This window comes from Melospiza georgiana, chromosome 1 (genome assembly GCF_028018845.1).
Source record: "Melospiza georgiana isolate bMelGeo1 chromosome 1, bMelGeo1.pri, whole genome shotgun sequence".
Lineage (NCBI taxonomy): Eukaryota > Metazoa > Chordata > Aves > Passeriformes > Passerellidae > Melospiza > Melospiza georgiana.
This window is the reverse complement of record NC_080430.1, coordinates 8,083,494-8,108,852: the sequence shown is the minus strand read 5'-3', so window position 1 is coordinate 8,108,852 and position 25,359 is coordinate 8,083,494. Positions and strand designations below refer to the sequence as shown.

The 25,359-nt window shown below is 41.8% G+C and overlaps 1 protein-coding gene across 3 annotated transcripts in view; it reads right to left on the bottom strand.

The window, feature by feature from the left end:
* The window catches only part of DPP6 (dipeptidyl peptidase like 6), a 510,047-nt gene that overhangs the window by 172,366 nt on the left and 312,322 nt on the right, over positions 1 to 25,359 (bottom strand). For all 3 annotated transcript variants that reach the window (XM_058041744.1, XM_058041730.1, XM_058041737.1), the window contains exon 2: positions 5,267 to 5,381. In XM_058041744.1, coding sequence (XP_057897727.1) covers positions 5,267 to 5,381 — 115 coding nt within the window. The remainder of the gene's footprint in view (positions 1 to 5,266; positions 5,382 to 25,359) is intronic.

Below are 25,359 nucleotides of genomic sequence, written 5' to 3'. Positions count from 1 at the left end.
ACCAAATTAAATTATATTCTTCAGTGTTCATATTTTTCCTTAGTCTGGCTGAGACTTCAACCACACTGTTCACGGCAGCTTCCAAATTCCAGAACCCATTCACACAACTCCTCAGCCAAATCCCTCTGCGTGACAGCATTATGCCAAGTTATTCTGCAACATTTTATTTATTAAAATGGAAAATATAGGTGACAAGGAACCCAGGAAATCATTCCAATTAACTTCACTGTGGTGAGAGTGCCCAGAACTGGGGACCAAACACATCCTTAGGTTTGTGCCTGTCCAGGAGATGCTTCCCAAATGCCCTCTGGAGGAACACTGGAGGACACAAGGACAGGCACAATCAAACCTCTGTGCTGGAGATTTGGGAAGAAGCAGGGTGGGAAGCCATTCCTATTCCTCCTTTTTGCGCAGGATGGGGACAGCCAGTTTGGGAGCTGCACCATCTCTGTTCCTCCAGAGCACTCAGCTCCTCACGAGGGACAGCAGCAAGAGAGAGAGGCAGCACCTGGACCTTGCACTTTAGGAGCCTCTCTAAGGGATGTGGTGAAATCCCCTTCCTGTCCCCTGCCTTGGGCTGCAAGAGATGCAAGAAGTCCTCTGCTGGACCATAGGCTACATTCACCTCAGCCACAGAGCTGGGGAGAAAACAAATAAACTAAATAATACATCCATCCATGAATCTCAGTTATTAAAAAAAAAGAGAGAGATTTACTGGCCTCTCCTCTAACAGACAGGTAGGTCAGAGGGCTTACTAAGCACATCTCCCCCATTCCTCTGGCCCTAATGGAGACATTTATGGAGGAATAAATGCAGTTGTGGGATCTGAGGCACCTCACTCTGTCCTGAGCAGCAGATTCTGTGTGCCTCAGGGTGTGCCAACCAGCTGGTGGAGAGGTTGTGCTCTCCACACCCAGCTGCAGGGACGTGGAGGCCTCTTTGGGCTTATGGAAGGACGGGACTAAGCATGTGGCACTGTTATTGTTTTACATTCACATCCCCCAGCCCAGCAGATCCAGATGGCAGCCCTGCAAGTGGCACAGGGACTTGAGAGCTCAGTGCCAAGTCACAAACCCAGCATCCAAACTCCACAGCTACAGGCTGAGAGAACCAAGCAGAAACCGTGTCCATATTGGTTTGGATTCAATGTTAGAGGCGTGACAGGAGCCCTGTGTTTGGGTTCATCTGCCTGCTGTTGGTTTCCATGTTGGTTTCCATATTGGTTTGGATTCAATGTTAGAGGCATGGCAGGAGCCCTGTGTTTGGATTCATCTGCCTGATCTTCCTCCGTGCACCCAAACAAACCAGGATGAAAATTTTCATCCTTGCACTCAAACAAGCCTGGGCTGAACTGACATCCCATGGCTCTCCAGAACAAAGATCCTCCACAAATCCAAAAAAACCCAACAAAAAGGAGCAAGGGGCTGACCTCACTGCCTGTTTTTTTTATTCTCTTTCAAGCTTTTTCCTCATCTCCAGCCACACTCAGAGGCTTCATGATAGGTCAGAAGGCTGCAGCCACCTTTGGGTGCCCACCTTTCTTTCCATCACCCCGGTGCTCAGCCACAGGCTGGTGTTGGGTTCTCTCCTCACACACCTCCTGGGCTGTTGTGCATTGCATGAGAGGGACAGTGCCTCCATCCCTCTGTGGCCAGCACACCAGGAGCTCCATCCCCACCTCAGCGTACCTGCTTGATCCCTGGGCAGACCCAAGCTCTCTTTTCCCCTAGATGGCCTCTCTGTACCCAAAAGGCAGTGGCCAGATGTCATTGCAGACCCCCAGCTGGGTAATAATTAGCATTGACTCCATCATTCCAGAAGGCTGATCCATCACTTTATTACACTATACTTATTAAGAAACCCCTCACCCTTACAGACAGTCATGATACAGGTGGAACCAATTGGTCCTTGAATCCAAACACCATCACCACTGGCTAATTCAGAAACCATCCTTTGGTAAATAAATCTCCATAACACATCCCACATGTTCACAACAACAAGTGCAGCAAGTGAAGATAAGAATTGTTTATCATTCTTTTCTCTGACGTTCTCACAGCCTTTCCCAGGATGATGCCTGAGGAAGTTGTGCATTTCTCTCTGTGGCCAGAGAGCTGCAGCCACACCAGACAAGGCAAACAGACAATCTTTCTCCCCTCTGAAAAACCCCACCTGTTTGTACTGGTGTAAAATACACATTTATATATAACTATGGTTAAAAAATTGCTCTCCTGCACGGCTGGTCAAAGGATAATGCCTTGCTCTGAGTATCACAAGAGCTAAAAAGCCTTCTAGATAATGCCTTTGACTGTCAGACAGAATGTTGTGAATTAATGCTATGCAATGACTAGCTCAGTAACACTTCTGAGAAATAGTTCTTATGGATTTTTCAAAAATTTTAATATGGATAAGGGTGTAATTTTTTTTTTTCAGTTTAAAGGTCAGATTTGAAAGGAGCAAATGTGATATATATCTCCAGAAAGCTTTAAATATCAGGAACAGATGTATGAGAAATCAGCCTCTTCCTAAGCACAATGTCTAATGGAATTTGGGAAGACCCTATTTTACTCAAAATTTCTGTAGGGCTGGGTCTTTTTTTCAGCTTTTCTCTGTGTGTGTGTGCATGGGCAGACTTCTGGAAAGTTCTACATGGTCTATATCTTTATATAAATACACAAACAATGGAATGGGACCTGCACGGGTGCCACATGCTGTCACAAGTGAGGAGCTGCCAGTTAGGAAAGACTGAGGACAGCACTGTCATCATTTGTATAAATGGTTTAACATTTTTCAAAGGTGGGTGAAAGGACTCGCACACCGTGAAATTGGAGAAGTTCAGCCCAGGCAATGGTGTATGTGTGTTGTTCTATAGTGTAATTAAGTGTAAACTTCCACCTTTTATATAGATACAATTATAGTGTAATTAAATGTAAACTTCCACCACTTTGGATCCATAATAAAAACAGAAGCAGTACTGAGCTCAGAGTTTTTGTATGTGCATGTAAGACACAATTCTGAAATATCAACAGGGAGAAAAATCCAACCCAAGCTCAGCTTACCAGCACACCAGGTAATTAGAAATCTCAAGAAATGTGAATGGAAATTTCAGCAGAGAAAATTACTTTATATATTCCTCAGTTTAAAGCACAGAGACCCTCTCAACACTGTTACCTGGAGGTGTTGCTGGGTACATAATAAAAATTGTATGATTTATATGTGTGCATGTGTGTGCACACACACCCCAAAGGGAGAATGTCTTTGTGCATGCATATAAAAATATATAAAAAATACACTTATGATTTTTTTTATAACTGAATGTGAATAGTTAAAGAAGGAGAAGAAGAAGGAGACCCCTGGAAGCTACAGGCCTGTTAGTGACATTTCAGTGCCTGGAAAAGTTATGGAGAAGATTATTCTGGTAGGTATTGAAAAACACCTAAAAGAGAATTCAGTCTTTGGTCACAGCCAGCAAAGCCTCATGAGGGCAGAGTCCTGCTCATCAAACCTGACTTCATATCATGACAGGGATTGATCAGGGGTTTCCCACATTGCTGATTAAGGGAAGCCAGTGGATTTAAGGATTTTGGATTTTGGTGGAAGTGACACCCATGGTCCCACCCAGGCAGTGCTTTAGCTTCAAGAGGACTTGTTGAGGGTCATGGGTATGGACTGTGTAATCAAGGCTTTCCTGTACGTCTTTGAAAAGTCTGTGCTTCTGTAAAACTGCAGGCAACATTTGCATACCTAACAAGTTGTGCCTGATGTGAGTGTAGGCCACACACCACACCCCAAAATATCTCAGGGATGAACAGCCCTGTCCAAAGATGTTGAATCTGAGCAACAACAAAATTAATTTAATAAATGATCTTTAATGGAGTTTTACCTTAATTAATTTAATTACATAATTACGCTGGTATGACCACATGGAACTTAAATTTGCATTGAAAACTTCAGGATAACACAAAATAAACTGAATATGGCATGACAATAAATAACTGAAAAAATAATGCACTGATTGCTTCACTCATTTTCAAATTAACTCAATGCACTCCTGTATTTCTTGGTTTGTCCCTATCTCCAGTTCCTCACACAGCAGGACTGTGGGATGAGAATTTTGTCAGGGAAGATGGCCTTGACCTGGACTGGACTGGAAGTCTTTTGCATGTAATGAGCTGGAAATTTTTTGCCTCACAATTTCTGTCTCATTTTTCCACTTCCCTACCCTGTGCTCTTCCACTTCCTGAGGTTTCATTTCTCTCTTGCCTCCATTCTGCTTCTCAGCTCTGTGCTCTCTCTCTTGCTGTTCCCTGGATTCTACCACTCACATGTACTCATCCAAGGAGGAGTCCCTGTTCTTCTCCTCTACATCCCTAAGCAAGGGACCTTTGCCTCCCCCTGGGTTTTGTAGCTCCTCACCCCTTCTGACACTGAATTCTTTTTTCTGTGTCTTGTCTCTCATTTTGTTTGTCTTTTCATATTCAGTTCACAATCTTGTCAGTGCTGCAAAAGCGCTTTATTTCTACTCCCTAAGTAGGCATGGAAATTTTCAGAGCTGTATAAATGCATAGTAATCAATAATCATAATGACACCACATTAAAATTCAAGCCTACAATGTCAGCAGCTACTGTAAGAGAAGTAATTTACAGAGGTTACACGCACAGAACTTTGCTGAAACTTGGTAAGGGGATTAACTAAAAGAATTCCTTATTGGGAAGTTACTAATTATTTGCTGTGGATAAGTGCAATTTGGTATATCATTATCTGAAATTGCTTCGTAAACACTATGGTCTGAACTAGAAATTTATCCAACTGAATGGGATGGGATTTAGGTGCCAAAGCACCTAAAGGTGGCATCTAATGGTGGCACCTAATGCCATTTCCAATGATCCAAGATATGACACTCAAGAGGCAACTACTGCTCCACATGGACATGAATTTCAGAAGTTCCTGTGCCCTCAGTGACTGCCCCATGTGGGTTCCTCTCCTACCCTGCACATCTAAAATAACATTCCCCATCCATGCTAAGGCAATCAAATTCCAGGCTTGTGCCCTCAGGTCAGCAGCCCTGATTTCTGAACTGAAATGTAAAACTCTAAAACAATCTCCCTAAGAATAGCCTTGAACTCAGCATCACACTGAGATAAAGTGAGGAAGAAAGGAGAATTCCTTTGATGTCGACTTTGCAGTTAGTTTGCAATCCCTTTACTCTTGGAAGTGTAAAATTACAGAAGAAAACCAGACTGGAAGTGAGTTAAAGGTTATAAATACCTGGTGTCAGGAGTATGACAGAGGTGACAATCAGCGAGCAGATAACGAGAATAACAAGTAAGGCAATTGCAATTCCTTTCCAGTTTCTTTGAGGAGGATTACTCCCCACCAGCTCCTAGAAACATCAAAAGAAGATGAACATTAAGAAAAGGGCACTTAGACAAGGAAACAAGCACAGAATCCAGACAGCAATGTATGTCTGCAGATCTACACCCTGTGACCACGGCGGGTGACGCCCTCGAGCCAAACTCAGTTCAGGCTGTTATAATTCATGGTGCCATTAATTGAATTCATCCCAAATAATTATACAACAAATAAATGCAATGCGCCCACAGGTGGCTCACAGTGGAACCCACACTCCCCATTACCTCCTGGCACATGAGCACCAGCCCCCATCCCAGCACTCATCCAAACTCACTCATCAACGCCGATTTCCTACCAGCCCTCATTAAGTCTGGGAATGAGGAGCTTTACAGTAACCTTCAAGAGACTTTCATAATAAGATGTCAGAGAAGCATACAGGAAGATAAATAATTCACAGGGGCATGCATAGAGATAAAAATCAATAAGGATATCCCCCTGGTGAACTTTCCTGCCTTCCCAGAAAACATGACATCTCCTCAGGGCATACTGCGTGCACTCCTGGGTGGGTAGGTCTGAGGAACTGAAGACAGGCTTCTTGTCTAGCATATACATTAAATTTAATCACATCCTTAAAACTTCAGAATAAAAGCTCCATCACCACTCAGTGATTAGCTCTGACTGCACTGTGGTTGCACCATATGTTCTGCCTCTGATGTACACAGCAGCCCTGCTCTCAGGACTGAGGTTTTTATGAAGTGCTGTGTTCGCATTCGCAAGATCTTAAAAATTTATTCCACTTTCATGTGTTTTGCTGGATTCCTCTTAGCATTTTGCACTATATGTGGTTTCATGCACGCATTGAAGCACGCACAGGAGCTGTATGAAATATTAGTGCACTCAGCTTTTCTGGGAGGCTGAATTCACTCAAGGGATCTGGTCACAGCCAGAACAACTCTGGATGCTCCTCCTCCTTGTGAAACTCATCTATTTCAGTTTTTTTGCCTCATTTCCTTTATTATGAGGGATGGGTTGTCTAAAACAGAGCTGCTGGTACTTCTTTAAAAGACTATTTTCTTTCCATTTTAAATTTTTTATGAAAACAAAAAGCTTTCTAGTACACTCAGCTCTTCTGTTATTCAGAGTTTGCTTTACTTTTACTTCTTATACACAGCAACAAGACTGGAAGAAAGAAGTCAGGCAAACCTCACAGTTTTGTTTTCAGAATATCCTGGGAAATATTTTTTAACCTTTCCCTAGAATTCATTTTATAGAAAAAGATAATGTCTAGAATCACTTTCTATATGTTTGGGGATCTAGCCACTACAAAAGGTATAAATCTGCAATGAAAAGCCAAGTTTGAGGCATTAAACACCTGATGCACTCCATCATCTATTCTAATTCAGGAGAAGACATGAGGCTTCTCTTTCTTCTGGCAAAGAGGGGGAGAGGTGAGAACAGCCTCCCTTCCTTGTCTCCCCTTGTTTGTACTTGGCTTTCTATTTGAATTGAAAAATAATTAAAAGGAATAAAATTGCAGTTGCTGTTGTTACTAGAGAAAAATTTGAAAAGTAGGTCAGGATCTTTGAGAAATGCAATTTTGGCATCAAGCAAGCAGAATAAATACTTCCATTCCTACAGATTCTTTACCCTAAATATGAATACAAATGTTAATCAATTTAGTCTTCTAACATTTTTAGGAAACTGTTACGATCTCCAATTTTCAGGTGATGCAAAAAGGCACAAAAGGCACAAGAGGCATAAAAGGCACAAGAGGCATAAAAGTCTGTGGCTTTCCAAGGGAAGGAAATTTATAAACAAGCCAGGGAAATAATGCAGGGTTTCTCAGATAGTGGCAGAAATGTTCTTTCTTTCACATCAGGGTACAGGAGGATCTAGAGAGAAATGGGAGAACTGTGGAGAAGCAGGTGAGAAATCCAGCCAAGCCCTCAGAGTGTCTTGGGACAGAGGTAAAACAATGACAGTGTTACAGAACTGACGGCAACAGTCACAGTCCTGAAAATAATCTAACACTGTCACCACAAATGGTCAGAAGTTTTAAAATGAAGAAAAAATTAGCTCATGGACTTGAATAACATCTACAAACCCAGATGTGGTTCAAGAGCTTAATAACACCTTGCATGAAGTGTGATTTTCCCATCCATGAGTCCCAGTGTGATAGAAATACACACACACACTTGAGTGTTCAGGAAAACTGAACTTGCACTGAATCCATTATCAAGTCAATCCCATTAATTCTCCCGGCATTCAATCAATATTTGAGCAAAATCTCAACAAAAAAAAAAAAAAAGACTGTGGATTTCTAGAGTACCAAGAGGAGGAAAACTACTCATAAGCAAAATATTGGGGTTTAATACACTGCAAAGAAATAGGAAAGCATGTTCACTTTCTTTTCAAAATTCTGTCAGGAAATTTCCCCTGGTAAAAAGCAAGGAGAGATAAATGACTTTTCAAAGAAAGACAAACAGCTTTATTCAGCACAGGTTTGCAAAGCTGCTCTTTTCTTCTCAGTCATTTGAAGTCTCTTTAGATGGAATCACTTACAGCAAAGCTGCAGACACGTCACACCATATTCACGCTGGCCACCTCAGATTATTCCTGTCTGTATTTCTGTTGGTTCCAGAGGGATGTTGCTGTGTCACTGTGACCATCTTTTACCTCCAGGGGATTACAGCTCCACCTGCCTGTGATACCCCCGGCCTTGGCAGCAAACCCTCACCCTTCACTGGGATTCCTCAGGGGAGCCTCTGCACTTGGGACTGAAGCCAGAAACGTGTTTCATTCAGCCCTGAGCAGATGCTGATTCAAGCACATAAATAATGTTCGTGAAGAGGCAGCTCAAAGGGTGCATTTCCAGCACAGAGCTCAGAGCTGGAGTTTGCCTGGTCCTGAAAGACCCAGATTGCAGATAAACATGGAGAGCTAAACTGACCAGCAAGCAGATGCCTTTGTGTTAATCCTAAAGACACCAAATTTGGGTTTCATACTGAAATCTGAGCATATGACACAAAGGGGAATAAACTGAGCACATGTGGTTTCTGCTCTGATGAAAAGAACATGAAAGAAAACATTGAAGTCACTCGCCAGCAGGAACCACCTCCTCTCTGCCTCACAGGAAGCACTAGCACATCTTCCTGACCCCTGCAAACCAGCTAAAGCCCTTCAGCCTGGTTTTCTCCTCTGCTGCTTGTTTTTCACCTCCTTCTTCCTATTACGTGAAAACTAAATTGATTTTGGATTTGGAAAGGGAACCAGATGTTTCCACAGGTTTTTACATAAGCACACTTCATTGATGCTGCATATTAAAACCTGCAAATGCTATCGCTTACATATTCATTTGTGATTGAAAAACCTCACTAACCACCTGTGAAGTTGATTTTGGAGCCATTAATCTAGACATCTATGGTATTTTAAGACTCTAAAATGCAGATCCAAGGTGACATATTTTCCTGCCTGTGAAAGAATCACTGTGTTGACACGTTATGGATGAAGGCTGGATGTGCTCCAGCCCAAGATGCTGTCAACAAAATTATTCCTGGCATGTTTATTTGAAACCTGCCAAAAGCCTGCCAGCACAGTGGTCATATTACAATAATATAATGGATTCTTAAAACAACTCATCAAGCACAACTTCTTTTTTATTTTTTTAATAACCGTATCTGTATGGCTGAAGGGCAATATAGACATCACTTATGAAGTATAGGTATTATTTAATAAAACTAATACATCCTGGACCAAAATCTTTCAAGTATCAGTAATGAGATAGTCATGGTTGGCCTCTTAGTCTTTTTCAACACAGAGCTGCCATTTTTGTGCAATAATGATAAATCCTAGCTGTGTTATATTAAACAGATACATTCCAGATACAGGTGCTGGATTTAGAGGTTCCTTGCCAAAGCAGGTGACACTGGGCCATGGAGACTGAGCTCTGGACTCAGTTATACTGGTGTAAATCTGAAGGAAAAGACAAAAGAAAATCCAAGAAATTAATGGTATGAAATAAAAGCAGGTGCAAGATGTTTTGTTGGCCTCAGAGGTGGCATGAAGGAGATTTATAATTTTGTAAGTATAATAATTAATAGTAATTTTGTAGTTTCCACACTCACTACTCTTGCAAGCTCTGTTTCTTTCTTCTTTTTGATTTATTTCTAATTTTTGACCTTAAATATTACACTTATAAACACAGGAAAGAAATATTCTTCTAACAAGCTTGTTAATACTGTTAATTGAAAAATGTGTATTATACCTCTCACTCATGCCACCTGGCTCTGAATTAGGACTTCTGCCTGATGAAATGTGAGTGACTGTTGTTGTCAACAACTCAGCTTATTAAGTCCAGAACATGGCTCAGAATAAAAATAAAATTTTGTCCAAGACAAAAAAACCTCCTGTGAAGTTCAGTGGAAAAATAATCTTGTTGTTAATTAGTCCTTTATAATCCAAAATTGCAGCAAATTATACCTGCTGAATAGTACAACAAATGAGCAGAGGAGTGGGTAACCCATACAGTTATTAGATTATTAACCTTATGTTGCAAAAATGAAACACTAATTGCAATGATAATGGCAGTAAACTAAATGAATTGCAGTGGTTACAGCAGGAGGTTCACTGAGACTCCTGGTTATTCTGCTGATTGATACTGCATTACTGTCTCATCACCATCCTCCTGCCTGAATCCTCCCCTACCCTAAACCCAGGATGGAAGTTCTTCATGGGCAGGAATCATTTTTGATATCCCACTTGGCACAGAGGGAACCTCAGTCACTACAGAATTTAGGAAGTATCACAACACAGATAAACAATAATAAGCATGTAACTGCATCCTTCTCACCTCTGAAGTCAAGCTGAGTTACTCTCTCTTGGGGATATTTTATTTATTTCCTTTCCTTCCCTTCTCCTCCCTCCCTGCCTCCCTCCTCTCTGCTGCTGCAGACCACCCTGGGCCTGGGTGTGATGCAGAATAACCACCAGGTTCCAGACAGACACAGAGCCTGGGCCCCAGGCTGCAGAAACTCAGTTGTTCAGGTGCTAAGGGTGGCACTTCAGAGTGAGAGGAATAAAAACTTGCTCTGTTTTTACAAATGAGACATGGCATGTACGTGGGCTTTCCTGCAAAACCCCAACAGAAATAGGAGGGATAAAACCATCTGCCTGTTGTGGTGATGAAAGACAACTATGTTATGTTTTTCTTCATCTTCTGTTGATGCTTTTACTAATAGGGAGCAATGATTTTAGCAACAGTGAACATCTTTGCTGCCTACTCCCCAGCACTGTGAGACAAACCTTTTACCCTGCACACAGTGCAGCACATTCCCCTGCCCAGCATTTCTGGGAGGCTCTTTTACGAATGCCCTAAAGCCATTCTCTTTGGCTCCATCTCCTCCCACCATTATCTGCAAAGTGCACGCAGGCAAATGTTCAGGGGCTGGGCACCAATGGTGGGTTTGAAAGTGAGTGAGGAAAGGCTGTACCCAAAACACTCAGCTCCCCATGAATTTAAACCTTGCAGGTTTTCTGCTTTGGTAGAGCTTTCAGTCTTGCATGTTTCTATTACAAAGCCAATAGAAGAAAATGAATGCCATCTGCATCCCACACACCTCAGTGTATCTTTAACAGATGACAAGTCTTCCACAGTTTGGAGCAGGAGGCACCAGATCCTCAGTTAGCATTGACTGACACAGATCATTGGCTCCACTGGAGCCCAGCCAGTCTGTCAGCTACAAATGAAACCCAGCGCTGTTGCTAAGTTAGAAGAAAAATAAATCTGTAAAATTATTTAAATCCAGTAATATCTGGAATTCCTAGCTGTTTTGGATTGCAGAAATGGATATTTAATAACTTCCCATCATTTTTTATAGGCATTATGATGAAATGGTTTTGGATCACCTCCAGACCCTGCAGTACTAAAAGATTAATTTAGATTCTCTGTGTTTGGAACTGGCATTTCACATGAGTTTTGTACCCAAGTAGAATTACCACACTACAACACTCTCCTATGCCCTTCCAGCATATGTAAATAAGCACCACTGCCATTTGAAACATTCCCAAATTATTCCTAGTGCTTCAGGACACAGTGACTCCATGGAACTTTCAAAATAAATGAGAACCTTGGAACATGGACTCTGAAATCCTGCCAGAAGCCTGTTCTCAAGGTGACAAAATTCAAGCTGCAAACACCATCTGAACCCGTTGAACTATGAGTGATTCCAGCCAGAGGCACAGTCACATTCTGACCGTGGCCAGGAGGAAGGAGATGGCAATACTCTACCTGTGTATGGCACAGGACATGTGTGACTACATATACTTTTAGCCAAGAACTGTGTTGTCATTGATTTAATGACATTTATTAATGTCCTTCCATTCCCCCCGTTAGTTTGGTTCATTCTGGTGCTGTAACCCAGATGTTTTTATAGCACCTGGCACAGTGGGACTGTAAATCCTCTCAGGGGCCCTTAGCTGCTACTGTAATTCAAATCATAATTAAAGACCCATTCCCAGCACTGACAGAGCCCATAAAATCAACAGCATTTCTTTGATTTTATTTCAGTGTTTGATATAAGCACACACATTAACCTGCAAATCATCTCCTGCAGTGAAATATCTGCCACGCCACCAGTAAAACTTGCTTTGATGCCTAGGGTTTTATTCCAGAGGAGGCTGTGTGTTCCCCAAATCCATGAAAAGCCCAAATGCCATAGATTGGATCACTGATCTCAGGACTCCTCAGTGCCACAGCACTTGCCTAGATCTAATTTTTCCACCACAATGCTCTCACAGCCTGACTCCCTCCAAACCCAGCCACAGCACACAGGACCCCTGGCACAGCTCACACCCATGCAGAAAGCATCTGCAAAGAGTGCTGATGCCAAGGCAGGCCAGGATGGCATCTCCCTGCTCCATTTCTTAAGGAATTAGGATCTCAAGAAACAAGAAAATAAGCTTTCCTGAAAGATTTGAGAGCTTGGCAAAACAATGTCTCAGCTTTTTTTGTCCTCTCTAATTCTAACAAAATGGCATTCTGCTTACATTTGTTAAAAGGTAATTGAAATTTTTAGTGAAACTGTATTTCAGTAAAAATACAAAACATTCAATTTATTGTGGCAGTGGGGGTTTGAAGATATTTGCTCTCAACGTCAAGTTATCACTCTGAACACCAAGAAAGAATTTGTGATAAGGGAAAGGGTGAGGTGTTTAATCCCCCTGGGTAGAAAGACAGCATTAAAAATTTTGTTCAATGTTACATTTTATAAATTCCTAGGCTTTTTTATATCTTAGTTTACAAATAATTTGTTTCTAAATGGTACAGGAAGGAAAACATGAGGCAAACAAAGTTTCATTCCTCAATAATTTGCTTGGGAGCAATGTGAGGAAGAGCTATGAAGACAGCCAAGGCTTGAGGTCAGTGTGCTGCAGAGATAGTGGGAAGAGGAATATGAAATCCATATGTAGAGCAGGGGGTGGGGGACAAAATGTATTTTACACAACTTATTTTCAAGTACCAGTCATTTAAAATTTTGAAAAAGACAAATTGTTTCATGCATGGATGTTTCAAAGACAGTGCAGTTGCATAATTCATCAATCTACTAATATTTATATGAAAATGATACTTGTAATTTTACCTTTAAGGGATAATTTTAACTTTAATTTACTGTTGTTTCTAGGATCAAGTAATTTTTGCTATGTAGGTATCTAATGTTACAGCATTTAGCCAAGATTTTAAATAAAGTAATGGAAAGAATATTCTTTGATATAAATTTTAACTGAGTCAAACAATGGAAAAAGAATGTGTGAGAGCCTGCATTTTACACAATTCTTTTAGATTAAAAGAAATGAGAAGCTGTGAGAGCACAATCCAGAATGGAGGCTCTTCTCTCCCAGCTAAGTGGTTTTGTCCCCTGCCTGCACAGCCCAGAATGTTTGCTGAGTCTCTGTCCCCTTCTTCTCATCTCTTTAAAATTTCATTCCTGGTTTCACAAGTGAATACAAACCAGTAAATAAAATCACCCAAAATCTTGTCTCAAGGGTAATTGGCTGTGTTCTTCTCTCACCTAAAAGCCAAACTCTCCGATACTGGAGTGCAGCACAACCCCACCACAACTTCTTTAGCAAAACAGTCCCACTCTGTACATCAACTTTTTCTGCAGCATTCTTGGGACAGTCCTGCTATAATGGACCCAAATCACACCTGGGTGTTGCCCTGTTCTTCTAAAGTTCTTCTAGGCCTTCTGATGTTTACATTTTTGTAATGGAGTTTCTCACACACTTTTCATGTAAATAATGATTGTTTTGCGTTCCTTTCTGGAAGAGGAGAGAATTGCTGGACTGTTGGTTTGACCAGTGTGGTTAGAGAGGTGGCAATTTTGTCCTCCAATCCATGGTCACTTTTGGAATTCTATAAATATTGAGTTCCAGAAATAAAAGTGCCTTTTTTGCCTTGGACATCTCAGCATGTGAGTGTCGTTCATTTTGTGTTGTATTGAAACACCTGGGAGCACAATGATAAACCAGTGATCCCCTGTGCTCAGTGCTCTCCACCCTTCTGGGTTACCTCATCACAGAAATGCAGCCTTGAACTCCTTCAGCATCCCAAAACCTTTGCATTAATCCCCAAATCCCCCCAGTTGTGTAATTCTTTCAATTAAGGAAAATCTTTTGCTTGAGCCCACACTGTTACTCACACAGAAGTAAAGAGAAAGGGACACAACAGCAAAATAACAGATTGTTTTATGTATTTAATAATGCTGACTATTTGTTCCTGCCTAGCAGTGACCTGTGCTGACATCCATGGGCATCACTTGGACGATGAGGCAGAATCCACAGCCTGTGAAATGTCCTCAAAGTAGCTGGGAGACCCCTCACTTCTCCCAGTGGGATTTGCTTGGGCATTTCTCAGATATTCTTGAACCAGAAACCACTTCATGAACATCCTGATTTGATGTTCATAAAGTTGGGAGTTTTTTTTTAAGTTTAACTTTCCCCAGGCCCTTGTCCAGCATTATCTTAGGACAACTGTGCTTTGAAGAATTGCTGCTCTTTGAAGGGTGCTTGGGCTCTTGGCATGAAATGGCAGCAGCTGGCTCAGCCCCGGTGCTGCTGTCAGGAAAAGCGACTCCAAGGTCTCCAAAGGTTTGTGAGTCTTATGCTTGGTCTGTTTTAATTGATTTGTGTTTTTGCTAGGGCTCTCACAGCACACTACAAGGCTTTGCAAAGTCGTTTATTTTAATTTTCAAAACTTTCTGGTTGACAGGAAACACAACCAACAAACATGAAGTCATTTTTCCTCAGGAAAGCAAGATGCCAAATTTCCCACACTGAGTTGTGTTAACTGTGGCACAACACCACGGCAGCGTGACTCCTTGTATAGAAAGAACATTTTTATTGCTCATTTTTAATTTGAAGGAGTTATCCTTAATTCAACACAATTCTGAGATTCAATAAGTAAATTACAGAATGAAATGGAAACACCCACATTTCTACTCAAAACAGAAATTAAATAAAAGAAGCAAAACTGATTAAGACACAAATTGCAATTGTTTTTCCTCCTGATGCTCTTCTATCATTTTATGAGGGTCACTGTCACCAGGGCCACCAGCAGTAAAGCCATTGCATTATCATGATCATTTCTAATCTCCCTCAACAATTCATGTTACCTTGTCAGGAGCACTGACAAAAACACCTCTTCTCCTGAGTCATGCAGGTGGTTTATTCAAAAATGCAAGTATATTATACTGAAATAAACAGGCTGCAGGATTTGAAAAGAGAAAAATCACTCATGCAGACTCAATAACTTTTGTGTGACGGCTTCATTGCATCCCATGGAAAAATGCCCCCGAGATGGTAAGGAAAACAATGTCCTAGAAAGAAGTTTCCTCTCCACACCTCACCAACCTGTTATCCTCATGGGAAGCAGGGTTTGAGTTCTGAAACTGAAGGGTTTATCAAACCCAGCAGGCAGAGCCATGGCCAAATTTCCCTACAGACATCGCAGAGATTTGGATCAATTTGTGATCTAAAGACACGTTATAAAGATCCTCTGTCTCCTGTCCATCTCACTTACTCTTCAAGACTCAAAGACATCCTGAACTTGTGATGCCGGATGGACCTTCCAGCACAGACCTCCCTACCCAGCACCCAGCGTGAGCCCTCTGGTGTGGTGCTGCAAGCAGCACACTGCACCCTGCACCTCCTCAGAGCTGCTCAGGCCCTGAATTCCCTCTGGCTTCACCAGGATTCAGGCACAAGGATGCTCCTGAGGACCTTTGCCTTGTGCCTCTCTTCACTTGATCCAAGTTAAAAGATAAAACTCCTCCACAAGTGATAAAAGAGTTCAGAAGTGATCAGACATGGAGAAGAGACAGTAAATGACAGGGGATGGAATGCTGGTATTTTTAAAGATAGATGAGCATCAGCACAGCCAGGAATTCATTTACCATGTGAAAAATCCATTCAGAGCAGAATGGGAACTCTACCAATTAATACACTTCACAGATGTATCTCTTCAATGAGCAGAGTTACAGGGATCATTTCTCTTTGACACACACCATAAGGGAATGAAAAGGTTAATGTAGTGTATGTGAGAGCATTTTTAAAAATCAATTTAAGGGAATTTTGTCTGCTGTAAATTATGCTCTGGTACCAGGGAAAGCCATCAAACTCAAATTAACAAAAGGAACAAAAGAATTTAATCTAAAACTACATTATGATTGTATTGCTCATTGGTGCACACAAAAAAAGCATCAACATACATTTCATTTTTACCTCCTATGATTACAAAAAAGCTATTAAAAGTGAAAAATAATGTTGAACCATAATTAAAAGCAGGACTCTCCCTCCTACCAGCCTGCAAAGCACAACCTTTTCTGTAATGCAATATAAAGTCATTTTGGTTAGGAAATCCATTTGTCAGCTCTCCTCACATCACCAGGCTGTGACCCCTGTACCTCCTCCTGCACACACTCCTATAATCTCAGGAAAAGCAGGGTTTGGCTTCTGAGACTTGCCGTTCAGCAGGACCTGACCTTGGCCTTGCTACAGCTGAAGGTGTGAAGCTTCACTGGGTTCATGGCACCTGCCTAGAAGACCTGAAACAGTTTTCAGGTTTCCACTTATTTCAGCTGGCAGAAGAGCAAACTTCAGCTGAAATCCTGTTTTTTCAAGAGATCCAAAGCACTTCATGGCACTGCCACAGGCTCTCCACTCCCCATCATCTGGCTTGCCCCTGGAATTCTCTCCCCCTCACAACTCCGCACAGAGTGTCTTCTGTCCATGGAGAGGACACAGAGCAGGACAGTGACATTCACGCTCAAAGCCACAATCAGAATGCGTATTTGAAGAGACACAGCCCCACACTGCGTTTCCCAAAATTATCACCCATCACAGCCCTTGTGCTTTTCTCAAGTGACATTTGCTGCCACCAGGCTCAGGAATTGAAAGGTGGCACTGAGGACTGCAGGATTTTATGGCAACGGAATGAAGAGAGGACATGACACAACTCATCTGTGCTCTTCTGCTGGCTGCTGTGCTGGCTGCCAAAAGATACCACAGCACATGAAGGAACAGACAGATCCTGTGAGCTGCTCAGGATAAATTATCATTATTTATTTTCTTTCCATGGCATTGACATAAGCACACGCTTTGTTCCCCCTGTGTGTTCAACGGCTTTCCACCACTGGAACTTCCCTCTGTAGAGAGCAGATAATGGTCAATGTGGAGAATCTCAGTTATTTATCTTCATTCATTGCCAAATGAGGAACAGAGGCTATGGTGGTTTTGCTCTTGGCATTTTTCACCCCTAGAGTGTTCCCCTTGTTGAGTATCAGACTCCACACTTCCCTGCCCGTGTCTTCACAGTACCATGGGATTTTCCACCTCTACTTCCAGAAATTCTTCATCTGTCAGTAAATAATGGCAAGACTATTATGACTAAACACAACTGTAGTTTTTATGTTTGATGAAGGTGCTATGGACCATTTATTCCCTACTCTTACAGCTGGTTTGACCTATCAATAAAGGCACTATCAAGGGGTACTCTTGATTGCCAAGATAAAACACAAGGTTAAAGCAACCATTTCACCTGAAAATTGAACACAGGAAAGGAAGTGAGCCATGGTACTAGAAAAATTGCAATAATTTTTATTACGTTAATTTGGACAAGGGTTGTGAGGGAGTGAGGTTTAAAGAAACCCAACCAAAACCAACTTGGCTTGCACATATTCATTCACTGCTTTGTGTTGCTACAACAGTGAAGTATAGATGCATATATATATATATATATATTTATATATGTAGATATATGTAGATATATATGTCCATATATAGAGATAGATAGATAGATAGATAGATAGATAGATAGATAGATAGATAGATAGACACAACATTTTCTCTCCATGCCTTGGGAAAGCAGGGAGACTCACCCTTTACACACTCTTAGCTTTGTGCAAGAAGTCATTTCTTTTTCACGCACTATTTTTTATCTCCTTTAAATGTGAAATACACTGTCCTTCCATATGCTGAGTGGAGCTGGGCTTTGGCTTCTCAGAAGGAGCAGCTCACAAGTCAGTAGGTGCAGCCTCCTCCCCATCAGGCAGCAGTGGAGAACAGCAGCATTTTCACCCCCTCACCTAATCCTTTCCCCATATGGTCAGGGACTATGACTAGTCAATAATTAATTAAAATATGTCTAATCGGAAGTTCAAAGAATCAGAGGAATTGAAGTAAAGCCAGTGGCTTCTTTTAATTTTTTCTTCCCCAATTTCCGTTTTTTTTTGCCACGGCCTTGTTTGGGTTCACGGGGAATAAAAAGGCCCTTGGTGGTTGTGTACTCCAAGTCCCTGGAGGTGCTCATGACCAGGTTGGATGGGGCTCTGAGTAACTTGGTCTAGTGGAAGGTGTCCCTGCCCATGGAAATGGGGCTGGAACAAAATGTCTTTTAAGGTCCCTCCCAACCCAAACCATATTCTCAGTCTCAAAGCTCCCCCCATTCCCATTTATGCTCCTGACAGAACGGTGCTGTTGGGATCATGTACCTGCCCTGTGCCTCCCAAATCTCAGGAGGGCACCTTGAGCTGAGCTGTGTTTGGAATATGGACCTGTCTGAGAGCTGGGAGAGGGGCTGGGGCAGCCAGAGCAGCCACAGGGTCCTGGGACCCCAGAGAGATAATTTAGAGCTATGACTTGGGACAGTGACTGCAAAGCATTCATTTACTTTTTAGTAGTAGGATTGAGGAGAAAAAAAATATGCTTTATGACCTCTCCTTTTTAATAAGAAATAAGTTAAAACTGCTCCTTAGTGCCCGGCTGGGTTACTGGAATAGCAAAGAAGCAGCACTGATTTTTTTTGTATGCAATATTTTGTCTTTTAAAATATTGTCTTATAATGTAAAATGAAAAAATCATCTTATGCACAGGAAATCTCACAGCAAACTAATGGGGCACTACAAACCTAGGATTGCTCTCTTTTTCTCATTTTACTAGAATTTATTCAAAAATATAATCAGAATCTAGCTCATTCTCTTACATAACCCTTTGTGAAGGACTCTTAAAATTCACATCAACAGCATCTCATTCCCACTTTTCCCTTAATTTCCACTTTGTTTAATGGCTTCATCACCATTTATTTGTGATTTTGGTATTTTTTCCCCCTCTTGTGAGAGAGAATAACCTCTCCTGGGTAATAGGACAAAGAGTTGGAAGCTGTTTGCTTCTGTTGTGCTTCTATAAAAAATACATTAAAAAAAATTCTTTTACAGGGAATAAGCCCAGTTCTATTTCTTCTTTTTCCCTGGGGTCTGGTGACACAATTCCAGCAATGCCAAGGCCAGCTGCAAGTGCCACGTGAGGAGGTGCTCTGAGTTCCACCACTGCACAGCCCAGCCCCTTTGCAGGCTGAGGACGTGGTGTGCAAAATAATCAATCTGCCAAGGCCCTAACAAGCCCCTGTGCTACAGCCTGTACCTTGCCAGCAGCTTCCAGAACAACAAAAAATGCCCAGCACAGACAGAAAAAAAATAGCTGGAGGCTTCTATCAAATTTCTTTGTGAAATTACAGGAGGTAATTAACATTTGTCCTATAACTTTTCAATGGAAATGAGAACATTTGCCATCCACACAGGGAGTAATTGTCTCCCATGGGAATGAAAGACATCTTGAGATCATCGTGATTCTTTAACAGCAAGAATTCTGAACTCAGAAAATCTCAAAAGATGGGCCTATGAAACTTCTGTGCTTGGGTTTGTGGTCAGCATGGACTTCACAAGAACCTCTCATATCCTATAGCATCCACACTTATATATCTCTTAATTATAAGACAACTGCATTTTTGCTTGCATTAAGCCTTATAATAGGAATTTAAATTCTTAAATCAGAAAATGCACCTCCTTTAAAAAAAAAAAGAATGGAAAGACCAAATGAGAGAAATGGTTGAAAAAAGTTTAATTTTGACAGACTACTTCATACTTGTACTAGTTAATTTAGTTAATTTTTCTGATTTTGAACTAATCCTTCTCCTTATCAGCTGGTCACTCCATGGTAGAAGTGAACCATGTGGGGAGGAGCCCATGGTGTGGATCCAGTTTTTGATTCAGTAATGGACAACTCATTAACCTCCCTCAGTATCTATGCTGATCCCCAAATCTGCATCTTTCTGCTTCCTCACTGGTTTGTGCCTTTTGCTGCCACTCTTTCCCCAATAATTTTCCCTTCCACAGTATGAGGAGATGAAACACCCTCACTCAGAATAGAGTTTTTGGGTAATATGGAGGGTTTACTTGGTCATCTCTGCAAGATATTTGTGCAATTGCATCAAAAGCAGGATTATGTTTTTAAAAGCCATTTCAGTTCTTGACTGCCCTCAGTTTCCCTGTAGGCAAGGCTCCCAAACATCTGTGAAGATTGATGCCCAGTGCCTAAGCACCTCTCCATTTAAATATCATTTAACACCCATTTCCTGTCCTCACATACAGCAAAAGAACCTCAATCCCCCACAATAGTTTCGAGGTGGGGGAGCAGCCTTGAAGTTGAGGCTAACACACAAGAAGTTTTGCTGTGTGGGGCACAGAGAAGGGTGCAGCTCCCCTGACTTCTGCTCACCAGGACAGGCCAGAGCTCTCCCTGGGCAGCAGCATCCTCTCTGAAGCTGTGCCAGGTCACCAAACACATCCTGAGCTGCAGCTGCTCTCACACCCGTGCCCAGGGGCAGCACAGCTGTGCTGTGATCAGCAAGGGGGGAATGTAAGGGCAGAATTCCCAGTAAGAGGAGCAGGAGGTAACATCTAATCAGCTGTTTCCATTCCTTGTCAGGACAGGAGCATTTGAAGCTGGCTTAGAGAGCACCATGCTGCCTGTTACCTGCTGCTCTGCACAGGGAGATGTAATCCCTGTGCTTTTTATTGATTCCTCTTATGCTGCATGAATGGGCACCACAAAGAGTTCCAGCTTGCTGCTTTCACTTAAAATTATTAAAACATTTGATGCAGAGGGAAGCAGAACCCCTTTTCCCTCACAAACTGCCTGAGCTTCTTTCACAGAGCCTGATTTGGCAGAGGATGCTGCCATGGGCAGACACGGGAGCAGCAAGAGGTGGGGATGCTTGCTCTGTCTGTTGATGGGGAGCACACTTGGAACCAGCCTCTGGAAAAATGCTTCCCATGTCCATTAGGGATGACATTTACCTTAGTCCACGTGGCTCTCATCACCTTTTGTGCACCAGTATTGATGCAGGGAGACCCCAATGTAGGGAATAATGTGCTCTGACTCCATGATTTCAGAAGGCTGAACAAATGCTTTATTAAACTAGGTTATATTACACTAATACTATGCTATATTAAAGAGATATACTAAAAAGACACTAAAGGAAAACCCATGACTGTCTCCAGACAGTCACAACACAGCTTTGACCAAATTGGCCAATCAATCCAAACAACCATCACTGGAATCCAATTAATAAATCACTCTGGGTGAACAATCTCCATAACACATTCCACATGTGCCAAACAACACGGGCAGCAATCCCCATAACACATTCCATATGTGCCAAACAACAGGGGCAGCAAGTAGAGATAAGAATTGCTTTCTCTTCTCCCTCTATGCTTCTCACTGCCTTCCCCAGGAAAAAATCCTGGGGGAGAGAATTATGTCTGTCTCTGTTCAGAGAATGTGAATTCCACACACCGCTTAAGGTCTGAGCTCAGAGGGATGGTGTGTGCAGTTCTAAGCTGCAAGTGTCAGCCATGTATGCATGCACACAAATTATATATATATATATATATATATATTAAGGGAAACATGGGCAATTAAGCAAAGGAATAGAAAATAGGTAACTTCCAGAAAAAGAAAAATGTGACTCTATCATAATTAGGCTTTGCTTGTCAGTCAATGTTTCATTAAGTAACAGTGCAATGTGCCTCAGAGTATTGTTGATTTCTTCATCCAAATAAAAATTTAACACTGAGAGAGAATAGGCTGTTTCTAAAATTACTAACTGTATTTATTACTTTACTAAATCTTTTTGGTGCAAATAAAGAAGTGCAGTTGTCAGTTAATGCATGATGATGCACAATGGCTTTTCTCTCTCCTTTCTCACAGGATATTCTCCTACACCTACAAGGAAAATATTGCCAGAAAGGGCAGTGGTTTCCTTCGGCCCCACATGCCCACAGGCTCAGCTGTAGATGAACTCATGAAAAGCATTTAGTAAGATACGTTTTTGTAATATTCAGAGTTGTTTTCAAGTCCCACATACTTCAGTGGTGTGCAGATATGAGTATTTCAGCACTTCCTAGACTTTTTGGTGTATGATTTCCCAACACAAACATCTGCTCTGCAGAGAAAGACCCAAGATCCAAGGCAGGTGTCTAAACAGGGATATTACTTCCCTGGCAGGAGGATGCCTGCCCTGTGCACAAACTCCTGCAGCACCCAGCCCTCTCTGTACAGCGTGGGGAGCTGAGCCCAGTTCTTGGGTCTCTGTCTCAAAGAGGATCTGGCCCTTAATTAGGAAAGGAAATTAAATATTGTGGTGTTTTACATGTGTGGTAGGTTGACCCTGGCTGGATGCCAGGCACCCACCCAAGTCACTCCATCGTTCCCCTCCACAGCTGGACAGGGGGGAGAAAATATAACAAAGGGTTAATGAGTTGAGCTGTGGACAGGGAGAGGTCACTCACTAAAAACCATCGTGGGCAAAACAGACTCAGCTGGGGGATGTAAATTGAATTCATTACCAATAAAACCAGAGCAGGATGATAACAAGTAAAATAAATTTTTAAATCTTAAACCCAGCTTCCCCTCACCTCTCCCTCCTCCCGGAGCTCTGCCTCCTCCCTGCAGGCAGCACAGGGAGGCGCTTGGCCAGTGGTGGATCCATCCTGGAGCTGCCTGGCATTGCCTGGACATGGGGGAAGATTCCCACAAAAACCATGCCTGCAGCCCCCCCTAACAAAACCCAACCTCTCAAACCTAACACAACACACTAATGGCTCCAGAATATAAATTACGTTTGACATAACATATGAAAGAGCTCATAAAACTTCATCACCATGGCAGAATATATCCTGTGTTTTCCTGCTTTTTAATAATTCTAATAAATCAGATAAAAATGATACCACAAAATAACATTACAAGAGAAGATTATCAGGAGAGTAAAAATGAGTAAAACAGGGTGCTCCCACAAGGTTGGTTGGGACAGAAAGGTTGGGACAGAAAACAAGGGACAGAAAACAAAAACTTCCATTAAATTTCTATATGATTGATGGTGTAGATTTAACCACTCCATTACAGAAGCAAACCAATGTCAGGTTCCTCGCCTTGCTTTTGCCTGCATCTCAAGGGAGCTTATAAATAGTTAAACAGTTATATCAGAATTCATCAGTTTTTAGAGAAAAATTAAACCTCAACATTGATATAATGACTTACAAGTCACTGCATAATTAATCTTGATATTAACTGCATGCACTTGTGATATATGATTTATTATGAGATTTTCATCTAAATTCTTCTAAGATTATTGCTTCATGCACACACAATCTAATAACTTCCAAAGCAGTAGCAGGTGCTACTTTATAATAAAGACATTAACATATTTGAAAAAAAAGCCCTCTATATCAATTGCTCATCCTGTGTTTTCACTTCTTCAATGGACTTGACAGTGATTAAAAACTAATCTGGAAATACAGATCTTGTACTTCCATCTTCATCCTTACTGCCCTTTTCATCATTTTTCATACTGAATTTTTCTTGTTTCAGAGCTATTTATATAACTGTGGTTTCACATACTTACACCCTTCTTAAAGGTATTCCGGGAGAATAACATGTGAATAATAATTCTCTGTTGCTGTCTCTGTTTAGATTGGGAGTGCTCAGAGAGGATTAAGCATTTCAAGAGGCAGCTCATTCAGTTTGACTAACAAGGCTCTTCTGGACGATGCTGTAAAGCATTGTAGGATACAACCATTAATTTTATTTTGGTTTGCAGGCCTAAATTGTCTTTCCTCCTACTTGAATGCCAGCTGCCCTCAGACAGATTGCTCCTTCCTCATCACCTTCATCAAGGCAGCCATCAGAGATAGTGCCTGAGATAGACAGAGAGGTGTTTACTTGTCTTTGAGGAATGCTTTCAGAGACAGCTAAAAGGGAAAGCCCAGCACACATCAAATACTTCGAAAAATGCTTGAAACTAAATGCAAAAGTAAAGATATTCCTGCAGCAACCAAGAAGCATATGTGGGAATAAAATATAATGACCTTAACTGACCACAACTGACCACCACAGAAACATAACTATTAAAAAAGGATATTTCCTATACTAACATCACTTCTTTGCTCCCTTCTCAGATATTATTCCTCCTCAGACTATTCATTCCTTTACAGATTCCTCTAAATTCAGCCACTCTCCCAGTGAGGTAAGGGGATGATTGGATAAATCAGTAATTACCAGGATGTGCTGCAGCTTCCAAAGAAGATGGTGATGCTTGGGTTGGCATTGCCCTGAAAGGGTAGGATGCAGACATTAATGTACTCATACACCCACCACAAGCAAAAGAGAAAATACCACTTGTGGCTATCATTGTGCTTAATAACCAGATTTTCATATTCTCCTCAGTCTTGGCAGTGGACAGTAAATGTTTTCATCATAACTATGACCTCCCTGTGTTAGAAATTGTCCTGAAATTACTTGTAAGGTCTTAATTAGAAGAGGCAATGTTGACCCTAAAGCCCCCGTTAAGCAAGTACCTGCTGACAACCTGAAATGTTTCAGCATCATTAGTGCACCTCTGACACAGCCAGCACACAAAACCCATGGCATTCTCTGAAAATTTTAAGGTGATTCTACCAACCCTGTGCATAACAAAGGACTTTTGGAGTCTTCCTCTACCTCTACACATTTCCACAATGTCAAAGAGTTAATTTGTTAATAGAAACCAAATTCACGTGAATTAGGATCTATTTCAGGAAGCTTGGTCTTTTGCTACCTCATCCTGCCTCAAGGCAATGCCCTGCAGCAGATTCACAGCTGAAAATTCAGTTTTCTGCTATGCTCACCATATGTTAACTGGTTAGAATAAGATCCTTGCACACATGTGGGGTGATGTGATCTCCTTTGAAGCAGGCGAGGGGTTAACACAGGGATGCAGAAGACGGTGAGTGCAGCACCCAAGTCCAAGCAGGTGGCACAGCCTCCCTTTGCTCCCCTCCCTAGCAGGGAGTGCTCACACACAAAAACTGGGCTCTGTGTCCCACAGCTGCTCTTCCAGGTGAAAACCCACGAGCTCCCCAAAGTGCTGGGAAGTCCAAAGCCAGATCCATGCTAAGTTAACAGGTGTTTGCACATGACGCCCTCAGAAAGGAGCTTGCTGTGCTGTCACTGCAAATAACAGACAATTGCTTTAGTTTGGTCTTCCATAATCATTCCCATCAATGCCTCAGAGTTTAAAGATCTAATCCTGCCTGCAAAATTCAATTAGATTTTGCAGGGGGAAAAAAAAGAAAGATTAGTCA